Here is a 16484-nt window from a genome sequence, read left to right as displayed (position 1 = left end):
ATAAAGTGGTATGTTTCTTTCTAAAAACACAGGAAATGAGGTGGCGAATCTCCTTCTTTCCATTGTAATTCAAAACAGCAGCAACAAATAATTTAAACAAAATGAAACTCTTGAGTCAAACTCAAATAATTTAAATATGTAATTTAAATATGTAAATAAGCTTCCAACATATACTAAAGAAAATTAAAAACAGGAAAAAAATTATATAATTTTTTTCTCTCCAGGCCCACGTAAAAAGAAAAAATATATAATACAAAATAAAAGGAATATGTCAGTTTGAGTTCACAGAGTAGATGTAATATTTCTGTCACATATTTTAGAAACATTATACAAGTGAGTAAATATGAAGGAAACTTCTACACATCTTATAAAATATGTTTTAAGTTGAAATTCAGTTTATATCAGTAAAACTCTCAAGTGGTATTTTCAAAGCATAAAATAATTCCATTGTAACAAGTATTCTAGCATGAGGCATTGTTTGGTGTCAGGCCTGGGGATGAACTACAGTTGAAGATACTTCCTAGCTGAGTGACCCAGAAGTTTCTAATCTTTCTGAGACTCAATTTCCTTCTCCCTAAAACAGGGATGATAATTCTTACCACACACCATAACAGAAAGGGTTAAATCAAGGGGGAAAAAAAGCCAAGTCCAGCAGGAAATGACACAAACCCAAAGCTGTCGCTCTCCATTGATCTTCCGATGGACTCTCCTCTGTACTTCCCAGGTGCACACAAATCAATCAGTCATTTCATCATCTATCAAAACTAGGTAAAACATCTGCTCAATCTTTGCTTGGGAAGCTGTATGCCGTGTGAGAAAAATGAAGGACTAGCATCAAAGTCCAGCTGTCAGAGAAGCGCCCGGCCCTTCCTGAGCTATCAGCCAAGCTATAAGCTCAGTCATCTACCTCCCATCTCACCTTCTCCAAACCCAACTTTCTCACCTTTAAATGGGCACTGGTGTCTAATTAGAACTGTGGGGAATAATGAAAAGGATTTGCATCAGGTGTACTTTCAGCCATTTTCATTTACCTCTCACCAGGATTTCTGCTGCTACATGCAGCACAAATCTCTAAAGGTCTTATTAATAAAAACAAACCCGGGAGCCAGATATTGGGGTGAACGCTGAAAGATCAGAGAAGCAAAACAGGCCACAGCTAACCTTACCTTGTCAATTCCTCAGCTGATCCTGTTTCCTCAAACTGGAAGCCTCTGAGTCCTCATCCAGAATGAATCTCAGCTGAACTGCTGCTAGAAGCCTGAAAGCTTAACAAGGCTCTAGTTCCTGGTCCTCACGCCTTAAATACCTTTCTGCTTCCTGTCATCACTTCCTGGGATTAAAGGCGTGTGTCACCAGCCTGGCTGTTTCCAGTGTGGCTTTGAACTCACAGAGATCCAGACGGATCTGTCTCTGGAATGCTAGGATTAAAGGTGTGAGTGCCACCATTTTTTGGCCTCTATGTCTGTCTAGTGGCTGTTCTGTTCTCTGACCCCAGTTAAGTTTATTAGGGTGCACAATATATTGGGGAACACAATATCACCGCAACTACATCCCTAATATGGAATGTATTACACAAAATTAGGGTAAAGCCTAGAGTTATTTTAAATACCTGTAAATACAGACCAAAAGTCAGACTAAAAATAGACCAAGTGGCAGGGCATTCTCAGTACTTTTATTCTCTACAGAAAGAATAAGTTCCTGCACCTATTGAAAGATCAAATACCAGTTGTTTTAAGATTCTGTAAGGTCATTAGTAAGTATATCTACTCATCATGAGGGCTGGCACAAGACAGCTCAGTATAAAGTCACTTGCAGTCAGGCCTGATGACCTGAGTTCAATTCCTGGTACCCACTACAAATTGTTCCCTGATAGCCACATGTGTGCCACAGCATGCATTCCCACAAACATACTCTCGTACACATGCACACACTAAATAAATAAACAGACAAATAAAACAGTTGTAGACACTCCTCATGGCTAGTGGAATCTAGCAACAAGCAAATACACAAAGCCTTACCTCAAGGGACCTAAGAACACCTACCTGGTCACGGGGTCACAGGTAGGGTGAAGCAGCCGGACTACAAGACGGCACACGAGAACAAGAACCCCGCTCCCATCAGCACCTCAACCAAATGAACACAACCACAACAAAAACAAGCAAAGGAGCATGGGAAGGAGCGCCTGACAAGAGGACTAAGTCCCAATCCGCCATCACATCATGTTCTGGACCTGAACAGCAAACAGTTCTGTCAGACTGGGACAGGCAGCCCTGATCAACCTCTCTATAAAGTCAACCTCATCACAAATAACTCCAAATAAACACCAGACTCTCACCTTACACCTAAAAAAACACATCAAACTCTACTTCATATAGTTAAATCTAAATGATTTTCTGATCATTTGTTAAATAAATTTTCGATATTCCCTTCCACAGTAGCTTTACTATAAAAATAAATTTTTCAATTAACAGTCTAAAGTGCTTTCCTTGATATTGACAATTAGAAGAATTATCCACAGTTAAACAGAACACTTCAATCATAACTTTGAACCTGAATACCTTTGTGTTATTGAAGATACATCATTTCAGTAACTCTTTGACTACAACTTTTACTCTAAAGATGAGATTCCTAACTAGTTGACTTCAATCTAATTGAGCATCCATCCACTAATATACAAATTAATAAGACACTTAAGTTGCAGCATAATACATACTCTAGAATAAAACTATTGACAGAATGTTTACTCGGAACTGTAACATAAAATATACATAATTTGCAATGACAAAGTCAGACCCCACTAGTGGTATATGCTCACCCTAAACCCCTGCCTAAGAGAGGCCTCTAGTGGCTCAGGTCAGTTATTAACCACTCCCCTTCCCACCCCATGCAGATTCTGCAAGCATCTGTCATCTTCCCTTCTTTTCTCTCTCTATACTCACTCTCTCTCTCTCTCTCTCTCTCTCTCTCTCTCTCTCTCTCTCTCTCTCCCTAATTTCACCTCCGTTGCACACACATAGCCTCAAGAAAAATATGTAGCTCAGTCACTGAATTACTCAAGTCCAAAAGACCGACTTTTTAAGTGCATATAAAGCAATGGGCAGTGCTTGTCCACCAGGGACTCTTGGGAGGAAAACCCTCAGTTTCCCATGAACTCAGTGTGTACCCATGCAGTACAAAGCACCAACACCAACTACTACTCTGCTCATGGCAGAACCCTTAATTTTTGAAATGGCATCTATGGTGATCTAAAGCAACCCAATGAAAACATTGTTTTTAAAGGCTGCAAGGTGAGGGTTAAGTTTCTAATCTAGTTGATGAGTCTTCACTAGGGACGTTTTCCTCTATTAAAATGCACTGATCAGCCCGGGTACAAATGGGAAGGCTATGCAATCTTGGTCCTTTTCGATGTGTGCAGAACTACCCATAGCCAGTTACCCAGGCTGCAGTCCTGCAGCCTCCCTTTTACACATATTCTGTTTAGCAGGAGCTACCTACCAGGACACTCTTAGGGAAAATTAACTCTCCCTCACTCTCTCTCCCAACAGCTAACAACTGCCTGGGGTGGGATTTGTGTTCAACTCCCCTCTCCATTTTGGATTTGGACCGGCTTGGGCTTGCACGGGTCCTGTGCATGCTGTCACACCCATAGTAAAGTCATATGTATATCTGTCCTGCTGGGTCTAGACACTCTGTTCTTGTAGTCCTCCATACCCTCTGGCTCCTAACACGCTTTCTGCTCCCTTTTCTGTAATGATCCCTGAGTCTTGAACAAGGGGGCGGAGCATATATATCTTCCATTTAGTGCTGAGAATTCTGCAGTATCTTGTTCTCTGCACCTTGGCCACTGGTGGCTCTCTGTGTTAATCTCTTTCTGCTGTAAATAGAAACTTCTCCGGTAGGGGTTGGGAGATGCATTCATCTATGGATATAATAATAAGTCACCACAAGTCAGCTTAACACTATGCCCAGCTAGCAAAATAATAGTAGTAGGTTCTCCCAGCGCTGCTGTTCTGGTAGCTTACAGCCTACTTCTTAGGAAATTTACATGAAAATAATCTGCAGATATTCTGCCATAAAAGTGCAGAGCAAGGTGCTCTTGGAAGGAAGTCATGTTGTGATCGAGTAGATTTGAGACTAGTAAGGGTTTTTGTGAACCCAGCTGACATCAGTCAAACACGTGACTTGGTTACAAGGACTTTCAACAATATCTTAAACCCTGGTATTTGCAGTTGACATGATTAAAAAATCCTGGTTTAGACTGGATTATTTATCATTGCATCAAAATAACTGAAGCTTTCTGAATGCTTTGTCAAATCACATTAGGGACCAGGTTTTCTCTCTTTGGCCAGAGGGTCAAAACCTAGCTAAACCACAGTTAGTCTTTTGTTTGCAACATTATCTTTCCACTTGGGCTTGTTGTGTTAGTGTGGGTGGTACTTCCGCATGGAGATACAGGGTTTGGTCCTGGCGTGATGCGAGGGAAAGGAGGAGATTCGGGGGTGGGGGTGGGGGTCTGTGTTCTGAAATGTAATCAGTAAATTATTTTTAGAATTTTATTTAACCGTATTTACATCTTCTATATTCAAAATGGATTTACAGACCCTTACAGCAAAACACAAACATAATACACCGAATTGGTATCAAGCCATCAAAGAGAGGCAGCCAGAGGAAGAAAGGGGAATCAGTGATATTTCTATCAATTTGGTTTTGCCTTCCTTTATCAGATGTACTCATCACATCTGTATGTGATCCTAGACTGTAGAGCCACTGTCCTTAAAGTTCCATTCACCTCAGCAAGATGAAAGACAAGAGCAGAGTGTCCTGCTGACTGGGGCTTCTGGCTGGTTGGTGTCATTATCGTGGTTTTGTGTGGAACTGCTTTCATCACGCTGGGTTTCTGGTTGGTGGCCTCCAATCTGACAGTGGAAGCCAGCTGGGCAACCCTGGTGGCGCTGTTTCTGCTTGTGACTGTCTTCACTGCTCATCTGTGTAATTCCTGCTTTAGTTTTAAGATATCAAAAGGGAAAGTATTTTTGACACTTAGCCTTTTCTCCTAGGAATGAGAGATGATTTATTTTTATTTTGTGAGTGTTCTGCATGTATATATGTGTGCCTAATATCCACAGAGGTCAGAAGACAATTCTCTGTGATTGGAGTGAGAGGCAGTTTTGAGGCACCATGTAGATGCTGGAAAGCAAACTCAGGTCCTCTGTAAGAATAGCAAATGCTCTTACCCCCTGAGGCAGTCACTCCAGCCCCTAGAGATGATCTGAAAGGGGAAGACCCTAGAATTAAAATACTAAAAATAATAGCTTTGGGGTTTTTGTTTTTGTTTTTGTTTTTGTTTTGTTTTTTTGCTTAAATCAAGTTAAGATTTTCTTCATCTTTATGAATTCTACAATTACCAAAATGTAGTCATATTTTTAGTAGCAGTGTTTTATCAGAAGACAAAATTGGATTCCTCAGCTTTATTCATTATGTGTTAAGTATGCATCTTTTGGAGTATTCAATCAGGAAATGTCATTAAAAGTAAAAGTGACGTATGCAACACATGTCTCAGCACCTTGCACAGGAAAGTGACTCTGGGAGAGTTGAGGATTTCTATTTTTTTTTTAGCCCTGGTCTATTGTTTATAAGGTGTGTGTGTTTGTGTGTGTATGAGAGAGAGAGAGAGAGAGAGAGAGAGAGAGAGAGAGAGAGAGAGAGAGAGAGAGAGAAAGTGTGTGAGTATCTATGTGTGTGTATAAGTATGTGTGAGTGTGTCTGTACAAGAGTGTTGTGCATGTAAGAGTGTGAATGTTAAAAAAAGTGTATGTAAATGAGTGTATAGGTATATGTCTGAGTATGTATGATTGTGTTTATGTATGTGAGTAACTGTGTATTGTGTTTGTATAAATGAATGTTCTTATGTGTGTTAGCATATATATCTGATTGTATGTGTACATAAGAGTATATATGTGTATATTTATGTCTGAGTGTATATGTGTATGTTTTTGAGTATGTATATGTGTGTGACTATATTTGTGTGTGTGTGTGTGTGTGTGTGTGTGTGTGTGTGTGTGTGTGTGTTAGTTTGAGTGTAATTGGCCCCCATAAGCTCATAGGGAGTGGCATTACTAGGAGGTGTGACTTTGTTGGAGTAGATATGGCCTTGTTGGAGGGAGTAGGTCACTGTGGGGGCAAGCTTTGAGGTCTCCTTTGATCAAGCTTCACTCAGTATGACACTCAAACCATTTACTATTGCCTGTGGGAGATGTAGGACTCTCAGCTCCTTCTCCAGCACCATGTCTGCCTGCACACCACCATGTCCCACCATGATAAAAATGAACTAAGAGGTTTACCTCTGAAAATGTAAGCCACTCTCATTAAAAGTTTTCCTTTATAAAGAGTTGCCATGGTCATGGTGTCTCTTCACAGCAATAGAAACCCTAACTAAGACAGTGTGTGACTGTATCTATGACTATGTCTATTAATATATATATATGTGTGACTGAATGTGTATGTATTTGTCTGAGTGTATGTGTATGTTAAAGAATGTATACAGTGGGTTAGTGTGTATGTCTGAGTGTATGTGGGTATATGTGTATATAAGAGTATATGTGGGTATATGTGTATGTAGGAGTGTGGGGGGGGTATATGTGTATGTAGGAGTGTGTGTGTGGGTATATGTGTATGTAGGAGTGTGTGTGGGTATATGTGTATGTAGGAGTGTATGTGGGTATATGTGTATGTAGGAGTGTATGTGGGTATATGTGTATGTAGGAGTGTGTGTGGGTATATGTGTATGTAGGAGTGGGGGGGGTATATGTGTATGTAGGAGTCTGTGTCCTCTGGGTGCACAACAGGGCTTTGGAGGTTGCCCAGGGAATCACAGCACTGAATTGTATCAAATAAACTCAGGATTAAGGAAAAGTTTTAATTCATGGCAATAGCTCAACTGTCCAGTTTTGAGATTGTAAGTGAAGTATATTATGCTTGTGACAATAATCGGGGTGTGTGTTATAATCTCTAGTGTAATGAGTGAAATAATCATAAAAGACTGCAGATCATCAAGCCAGTAAAAGCTGTAAATTACAAATAGTTGGTCAATGCAAAAGAACGGATAAAAGTATGGACAAAACACAGCTGGGGTCAGTGAGAAACAGACAGTAGATGATAGATGTAAACTCACATAGAAGCAATTAAATAAATATAAACAGACTAAATAATCCCAGCAGTTTCATGAATAAACTCTGGATAAAATTCCTAGAAAAATACAAAACTGTTTAAAATTAATAAATAAAAAGAAAACCTTAATTGTCATTATCTGTGTGAGAAACTGAGTTCATTTCCAGTAACTATACATAAAGAAAGCCCTGGGCCCACATGGCTTTACTATCCATATATAAAGAAAGCCCTGGGCCCAGCTGGCTTTACTGTGAGCTCTTTACAACAAAAATGGAGCCAGAAAGTCCTAAGGAATTAACAACCTAAAAAAAAAAAAAAAATCAATAAAAACCTGTAATACATATAAGTCTGTGTATAAATATACATATTGTTTAAATGAAATTTTCTCATCTGTGCTGACAATACTTCCTCCATGAGCCAAAAATCATTTAACAGAAAGAAGTCCAATTCCAGACATAAGAATCCCTCTTCTGCGTCATTGGTCAGGGCTGTCCAAGGGACTCCCAAAGCATTACTATTGCGCTTGCTTGCTCCACAAAGGGGGAAGGAAAGTTCCCATTGCTGAAGATACCGTGCACATCAGAAACAAAGACAGGCCCCTGAGCTAAAACTGACCCAAATGTCTCCTCCCTGAGGACCAGCTTCCGTGGCACCGGGAGGCACCACGCCATCTTCCAAAGAAGAGAAGCAACCAACAGTTGACCCAGCTATGATGCCTATGAACCACAACAACCAGCGTGGAATGAGAGCCCTGAGGGTGCAGTACGGGCTCACATACCTTGGCTGTAACCAACAGCTCTTCTAATTGGAATAAAGACCCATTCAAGAAGGAAGCCATGCCTGGTACTGGAGACCTAGCCAACTATCCAGGGCTAGTGAAGTCATGGATCTTGGAGGAGAATCTACAGCCACCACTTTACAAAACCAGCATAATCCCTAACTGCATTCTAAATATTTGTCCTTACACATATAGAAAAATGTAACCCTTACCCCTCATAAAGGAAATTTCTCTTTGCCATAGATGGAGACTGTTAGAAATCAGATGCTCTTAAGAGACTGCCCTCAGGGACTCAACCACTCAGCAGCTACATCATCACTAGTCGCCAACTCTTAAGAAGGTCCCTGCCATGCCAGATCATTCTCTTGTTCATTCTCTGTCTTTCAGTCTCTGTCTGTCTGTCTGTCTCTGTCTGTCTGTCTGTTTCTCTCTCTCTCTCTCTTTTTCTTTCTCTCATGTCCCCAATCCAAGGCAGTCTTTTACTCTCCCCTCTCCCAATAAACCTCTTACATGAGATCTGTTGCCTGGTGTGATCTCTTTGCAGCACACCTTGGCCCCAACTCTGCCACTAAATCCTAACAGAGACCATTACAGAAAACCACAACCAATCAAAATGCAGAGTTGTGAAGCTGAGTCCCAACAGATAGCTATAAAACGACTCCCACACCTGAGATTCAGAGACCATTGTGGAAGGGGGAGAAGAAAGATTGTAAGAGCCAGAAGAAGAGGGAGTTTACTGTAAGAATGTATCTCCCAATAATGTCAGTAGCTACACCTATAAAATCTCACCAACATGACAGACCAAATGTGAACTGAACAAGGACAATAGACATGCTAATGAGAATGGAGGAAAGCCCGAGGCTTCAACTCAGGACCAAGAACTACAGGCAATTAAGGAATACAAAGAACAGGAGAAATAGTCTTCTCCATAGAAAAGTAATCCAATGGAAACATACATACAAGTAACATTATACAGATTGAGGAGGTTGTGTTTATATATTTGGGACTATATAGTTATATACATATTTGTATGTAACAATAATTAATGAAAAAAGAGGCCATGAGTTTGAAAGAGAGCAAGGAGGGCTATGTGGAATGATTTGGAAGGAAGAAAGGGATAGAAGAAATGATGTAATTATATTATAATCTCAAATCGTAAAAAAGGTAATTTAAAAAAGACACAATGTTGAGTGGATACAGAGAAGGGAAGCATGTGGGAAGAGTTTGGGGGTGAGTAGGATCAAAACACATTATATGAAATTCTCAAAGAACTAATAACAATATTCTTAAATTTTAAAAATAGTAAATATGAAATATTCTAAGTCTCAGGATTTATTTGCTACAGCAGCAAATACAGAAAAAGGACAAATACCTGTAACTGTTAACTAGGCTTCGTTAGATAAGATCATCACAAAACAGAAGATCTGCACTCCCTTGGGCACTCACGTGAGAACTGATGCACTATAAACCACACAGACATCAATGTGGAGGATACCAGTTGTAAACAAGTATCTGAGAATTCAGCTCTATTCTTCAAAGACAACTATGTCAATGAACAGTAATAAGGGCACCAGCAATCTATTCTATAGACATACAGAACAGAAACCATAATTCTGAGTAGCCATAAACACACAATGTAATATTCAATCTATGGTCCATGGGACCAAGGGGATATAACTAGAGCTATTTCCTAAATAATAATGTGATTAATTATAGAGAAAAGAATTTCAAAATGGAGCCAAACTATTTACCTTACTAAATCAAACCCAGCTTGCTAAACCTAGCCCATGAAAAGTTAGCTGCACAGGTAACTCCAATGGCCCTGACACCCCCTCTTTGCACATTCTGTTTCTCACAGATTCAATCTGAGTTGCCTACAAGAACAATCTTGAGATATTCTAAACAGAGAAAACTACAGGAGGATAGAGACAGTCTAACGGTATCTGGTTGTTGGAACACCAAGCTCACTACACAGCACCTAGTCCAATCATATCACAAGTCAAAAGTCGGAAACAAGTTGAAAACGCTCACACCACTCACAAATTCAAAATGGTTCTTTGTAAACATTCGAAAAAATTGACATAAGGCCTTAAGAAAATGACAGTGCATCAGTTACAGACTTGTACCTTGCAAACTGTATCCATATCCCAAGGCGCAATCGTCCGCAGATCAATGATTTCACAAGACACTCCAAGCTTTTCTTGTGCCATGGAAGCCACTTCCCGGATGACATGAACCTGAAAAGGAGGGGAAATACACAGAGAATAACTAAAACAGTTCAGACCTGGAAGTCTAGTTGGACGTCAGCATCGTTCACGGTGATACTCTCTGCAGCTGGAGAAATGATCTGCCGGGGAGAATTCAGAAATGTGTTTTGGGTATGTTGATCCCCGTGTCACGGAAACAATCAAGGAAAAATATCTAGAAATCAGTTAGAAAGAAATGCTAGGAACAGGGGGGAGATACTCATTTCAAAAGCTCAAAAGGCAAATAAAGTCAGAGGCAAAGGCAGGATGGCTAGGGAGCATACAGAGAGAAAACCCACAGACCACCAGACATTTAAAGGGGGGAAAATGGCATAACAAGAGTTCTAAAAATAAACAAATAGCTAAAGAAACTGAAAAGGAAAAAAAAAAGTCAATCTATCCCAAAAGCTAAAGACAAAAAGGTTGCATAGACAAAGTAGCCAGTATCCACAACTAGTAAGCGATAAGTGCTAGGTTTCATAACTGGAACCGGACCTGGAGAGAGGGCTCAGTGGTTAGGAGTGCTTGCTGCTCTTGCAGGACACCTCAGTTCGATCCTCAGTATCACACATGATGGCTGACAACTAGTTCAAAAGAAAGAGAAAAAGCTGGCCTAGAAGTAGAGAATTATGATGCCAAGCCTTGATGTTCCAGTTGGGGCCAATCAGATGAAACTATCACTAGGAAAGAGAAAGATGCATAATTCCATCACTGGGTCATGGGAGAGATGTTCCACATGCCCAGCAAAGCCCTCGAAAGAGGGAGCACAAGGTAGGATGAGAAAGGTACCAATGCAGCATGTAATATGGATATGCAATACGAGCTGCAGAGGTGTTCCTAACAGACACAGCTGTGGACACCCAGCTAATATCACACTATGACTGAACAGGCACCTCACCTCCACCCAGAAAGCATTACTGCAAACTTCCAGTCACAAAATGATTGAAGTCCGAGGAGTGGATGTGCAGCATAGTGACTAAGCTAATAAAATTGTGCTGTTTATGAACTGGGCACAATGGCAAAAGAGTCTGTAATCCCAGAAGTTGGGAGGTACAGGCAGGAGGATCAGAAGTTCAATATCGTCATCAGCTCCACAGCAAGTTCAAGGTCTGACTCGGGCAACATTAAGACTCTGCTTAAAGACAGTCATGACTACTCAAGGTACAGAAGATAACTGACAGATGGGTGCTCAGCCCTTGGTAAGACATCCGACCCTCTCTAAGGCTCGGGGACAATGTGGAAGAGGGGACAGAAAGAGCTGCAAGATGGAGAGAAGGGATGTAAAAACACCACCTTCCGGGCAGGACACCCCATTGAAACGATGAACTTAGAACAGCTGTGGATGGCTACACTCGGTCTCCACAAGAATAGGCCCATCAATGGCCAGTCAGGAATGGAGGAAGAGTTTGGGGGACCCCACATCTCACTGTGAAACTATTGCCTACGGATAGATTTATGGGAAGGAGGACTCTGCCTTCAGACTGGTGACCCCACCAGGCTCCAATCAATAGTTCCAATCCACTGCTCACACGGATGTCCCTGTGGTTAAATTAAATGGGTCACAAAACCAAAGTCACAAATCAAGGAATGAGACTCAGGGGCATAAAGCAGCGGGCAACAACAAGGATGAAGGAGAGATGAAAGAGGGTTAGGGAATGCGCGTAATCAGAAAGCATTACATACGGGTATGAAACTGTCAATGCAGAAAATCAGCCAAAAATAAACATAAATGAAACCCTGCTTAGCACTCAGGAGGCAGAGCCAGGCGGATCTCAGTGAGTTCGAGGCCAGCTTGGTCTACAGAGTGAGATCCAGGACAGGCTCCAAAACTACACAGAGAAACCCTGTCTCAAAAAACCAAAAAAAAAAAAAAAAGGTTGAATCATTTACTTGAAATTTGTTCAGAGCAGATCATATGTTTCAGTCTGCACACACACATGCACACGCACACGCACGCACTGTTGATTAACTTCAACTATTGATTAACTTGATTGGGGTCACCATTTGACAGTATACACACATGTGAAATCATCGTGCTGTCCACCTCGAATCATTCTTATCTGTCACTTACACCTGAATAAAGTTGGAGGTGGGGATGAACATCATCAGCACCAAGAGACTTCATCTGAGAGATGTAAAGAACACAACAGAATTACAAACAAAAACTTCCCAGCACAGTGTGGGTGCGGGCTCAGCAGGTGGTTGCAATTACTGACCTGAGTGCCCCAGGCAACCAGAGTCACATCACTGCCTTCCTGGATGACTTCAGCCTGAGACAGGGGGATCTTGTAGGGTTCTACTGGGACCTGTTCCACTAAACACATAATGAGAGAGAAAAAAAAAAAAACTGCTGTTAATTAATGTCCCTCACATGACATTTGTGTCTTAAAGACTATAAAAATCTCACTGTGACAGGATCTCATTGTTGAAAGCTTTATGTAAAATATAAATTTTATTATATAGCTCCATGACATCACTACACAGATAAATACATGCAATATATGAAATACATTGTCTACCCTGAAACATGAAAGACTGAGGTGAGAAATTGAATATATCTATTGATAGAAATTGAATAAATCTTTTTTGTTGTTGTTTTTGTTTTTTTTCAAGACAGGGTTTATCTGTCTAACAGTCCTGGCCATCCTGGAACTCATTCTGTAGACCAAGCTGGCCTCAAACTCACAGAGATCCACCTGCCTCTGCTTCCTGAGTGCTGGGATTAAAGGTGTGTGCTACCACCTCCCGGCTAAAACTGAATAAATCTTAACGATATATGTTTTAGTCCAACTTAACTCATCAGTATTGGCTAAGTACAAGAATTTAACATACAACAGTAAGATAATGGCAAAGGAAATGGACTGTGGTGGATGGGATTCTCTGTATTTTGTACTTTTTGCATAAATTTAAAACTGATATTTTTAAAATTCTTATAAATGTGGGTCCAGTGAAACGATTCAGCACGTTAAAGTTGTTGCAGCACAAGCCTGGTGGTCTGAATTCAATTCCCAAAACCCCCAGAAAGACGGAAGGAGAGAAGCACCTGGAGAATGTTGTCCTCTGCCCTGCCCTCACATGCTGTGTCTTGCACACACGGAATAATTAAAAAGTTAATTTTAAAAGAAGCTTAAAAATTATTAACAAATCTGCCAAAACCCTATTTCAGACCAGTTTTCTTTCAAGCAAGAAATCTATGAACATTTGAAACATAGTGGGGGGAAATGCATAGTAGGATTAAACTTGTGTTTCATTTTTGTACTGTGCATCGATGAACAATATTACCCAAAAGCGACCAACACCCTACAGACCTCACAAAGATTAACCAAATCAGTTCCACCAGGCCAAAGAGACAAGACTAATCCACTGGTGTCCCAGGGGAAACAATTCTATGATTCTTTTATGCAATCAAGCACAAGAAATTGTCAGGTGAATTTTTAAAGGAAATTAAGTAGGCATTTGACAGATCTGCCCAGCTTAGAAGCTCTGAGGTTCTTCTGTGAGAGCAGCAGTGTGATAGGAGTGCTAGGAAAAACTGCTACTTTTTTTTTTCTCACCTTAACCCCTACTTACATTAAACTGATCTGTGTACTTCTGCTTTGCATTCAAAGATCAAAAAGGAGAAAATGAAATACAACCTTGCCTCTGTTTCCCAATCTCTAAAACAGCATTGCCCAGAAGCTATCAATACACAGCACCCATTTTTTTTCCTAGATCCGCTTTCACATTTGATTCTCTTCTCCTTCTTATGAAACAGGTTCTTGACTTACACAAGCAACCCCCGCCCCCACCCCCAGCTTCCCTTGCAGCTATATCCCAAACCTCTCTGCTGATCTGCAGATTCTAATTTGGAAGCTGAAGAAATGAAGGAAAAGCAAGTGTTGAGAATAATTCTAAAGTCCTTCCTATAGATTCATTGATATCAGTTACTGCAGTGCAGCACACAAGCAGGACTACTAATGCACCTTTGCAGAAACCACTATGTTAAGAATGGCTACTAGACACACAGCCTTGCAACATGGTTACCAACCACTTCAAAGAACAAAGGGCTACTCAAAAATCCTTCAATAGATGTTTTCTACTTATAGTATGTGAGTTGACATCATCTGTTTGGAAACTCAGAACTCTGACTTAGGGTCTCCTCTGATATTAACAGTATGCAAGTACACACACACACATGCAAACACCTTGCCTTTCTACTTTCACAAATAGAATTACATTGTACACACTACTAAAAAAGAAAACTGCATCAACATTCTGTTATTTCTCAGCAATGCATCTTGACCATATTTTCCAGTCAATATAGTTTTCAAGCCATATTTATAAGTTTAAAAAAATGTTAAACTGAATAGTGCTAATATGTGGTAGACCAGCTGCTATCTTTACGACCCAGGGTACTCTTGAGTAGGGAGAAGTGAGAAATATTAGCTAGAAAGAGATATCTAGACGATGAGAGGAAAGACAGAAAACACAGGATAGCCTCGGGAAGGCCTGAGTCCAAATCCACCAGCCCAGAACTTTATTCCAAAGGGCTATTTATGACAATGCCAAGGGAAAGAGCAAAGACCTCCCCTCTTGCAAGATACAGCCAAGTGTAGACACTGCCAAGTGCCTGGTACTCAGGCCTGTGGTCCAGTCATCCTCTCTATGCAGACCTGCTAGATAAAGCCACCAGGAAACCCAAATGGGCTCCAACACTAATACCACTGATGTATTACTGATGATTGCCATGCCTTGTGTATATATTTGTGCTATTTCCAATCCAGTCACATATCAGCAACCAGTACCTAAGGAAGTCACATAGTCTTTAAATAATTAATATATGTAAATAAATAACAAAATAGTAAAAACCTATGAAAATTTCTTTCATAGGTAAATCTCAAAGCAGATGATTATTAAGCTAACAAACCCAAGACATAAAACAGTAGCAGAAAACTTACAAGCATTAGGGTATTTTTAAAAGTTATTACGTATCAAACTATGTCACATCAGATACTTTTAGAGATTGGCACACTATAGTCTACAATTTATTTTTAAAGAGCATGTCTTTGAGCTCACAGCCTTGTCAATTATTTATGTATTGAACATGGCTGTTTTTACCCTACAGCAGAGCTAAGTAGCTGCAACAGAGATGAAGTGACCTTAAACCTAAAATACTTAGTATCTGTTCTTTTACAGAAGGTGATATCAGCTGAAACTGCACACAACCCATTCAGAGATTAACTCTAGTTTATTCACTAACCCCATATTGGATGGATGGACAAATGGATAGACGGAAGAACAGACAGACAGATGGAGAAATGAACAGACAAATGGAGAAATGGGCAGATACAGAGACATACTTGACGACGGTACTATATTCTGCTTACTAGGCAGTTACCATCATGAAAGTCAAGACCACACTGAGGACGCCCTGCCAAAGACAGCACCCTGGCCCTTTGCCACTACCTCATGCTCTAGCAGCAAGCTCACAGGCCAGCAGAAAAGGCATGGAGCTAGCACACATTCCATTCTGCTTGTGAGTCAGTGGCCAGCATGCAAGAACCCTGTCTTCCTGCCTTGTAAATCAATTGTCAGCTGGTGAAGAGCAAATCCCTGGAATAAGGACTCTGAGGCTGGCACACTTACATGAATGGGTTGGAATCTTGGCACATCTTCATTGAAAAGTTGCCAGCAAGGACTGCCTTGTTGTCTTAAAAAAATTACAAAGAACAATAAGTCCTCATTATTTTAGCAATTAAGGAACAGCATGGCAAACAATGCTTTATATTCTCTGTTTGTCTCTGTCTCTCTTTCCCCCATTCTCATTCTCTCTCTCTCTCTCTCTCTCTCTCTCTCTCTCTCTCTCTCTCTCTCTCTCTCTCTCTTTCTCCATCATACAGAGAATTTTATTCAGGGAAAGGCATATTAAGACCAAATTGGGGCAGTAGACCTTCTGTAGGGAGCAAGTGAAATCCTGAGTGAATGTCAAGGACCAATATCTCAGCCACATGAGTGCCAAAGTCTTCCCCAGGTAAGGCTCGGAGGGACGGCAAACACTTCCTCGGCTCCAAGTGTGAATGCTGATGTGTGTACAGAAAATTTCTACTGGCTTTATACTTTCTACGCCTCCCGCTGGTGTTTCTAGCCTGAAAATTACTCCCCTACACAGACTAATCCTATGGAGATTAGCTACACTTGCCTCCTTATTCAGCTGTGCATAATAGACCCGCCTCTCTGTTTACCCATATGTAATAACCCCACCTCCCTGTTCCACTGTATATAACAAACACACTGAGCTTCAGGGTGCTGCAATT

The 16484-nt window shown here is 40.7% G+C and overlaps 1 protein-coding gene across 2 annotated transcripts in view; it reads right to left on the bottom strand.

Annotated features, from left to right (window-relative positions):
* Positions 1 to 16484, bottom strand: part of Bckdhb (branched chain keto acid dehydrogenase E1 subunit beta) — a 192116-nt gene that overhangs the window by 104311 nt on the left and 71321 nt on the right. Inside the window, exons 7-9 of one of the 2 annotated variants that reach the window (XM_037207810.1) lie at positions 12408 to 12505; positions 12263 to 12316; positions 10072 to 10182 (exon numbers count right to left, since the gene is read on the bottom strand). In XM_037207810.1, the coding sequence (XP_037063705.1) occupies positions 10072 to 10182; positions 12263 to 12316; positions 12408 to 12505 (263 nt within the window). The remainder of the gene's footprint in view (positions 1 to 10071; positions 10183 to 12262; positions 12317 to 12407; positions 12506 to 16484) is intronic. The other variant, XM_028875486.1, reaches the window with a different exon arrangement.

The sequence above is a fragment of the Peromyscus leucopus genome, chromosome 7 (assembly GCF_004664715.2).
Source record: "Peromyscus leucopus breed LL Stock chromosome 7, UCI_PerLeu_2.1, whole genome shotgun sequence".
Classification (NCBI taxonomy): Eukaryota; Metazoa; Chordata; class Mammalia; order Rodentia; family Cricetidae; genus Peromyscus; species Peromyscus leucopus.
Note: the sequence above shows the minus strand (reverse complement) of the source record. Positions and strands in the feature narration are given on the sequence as shown.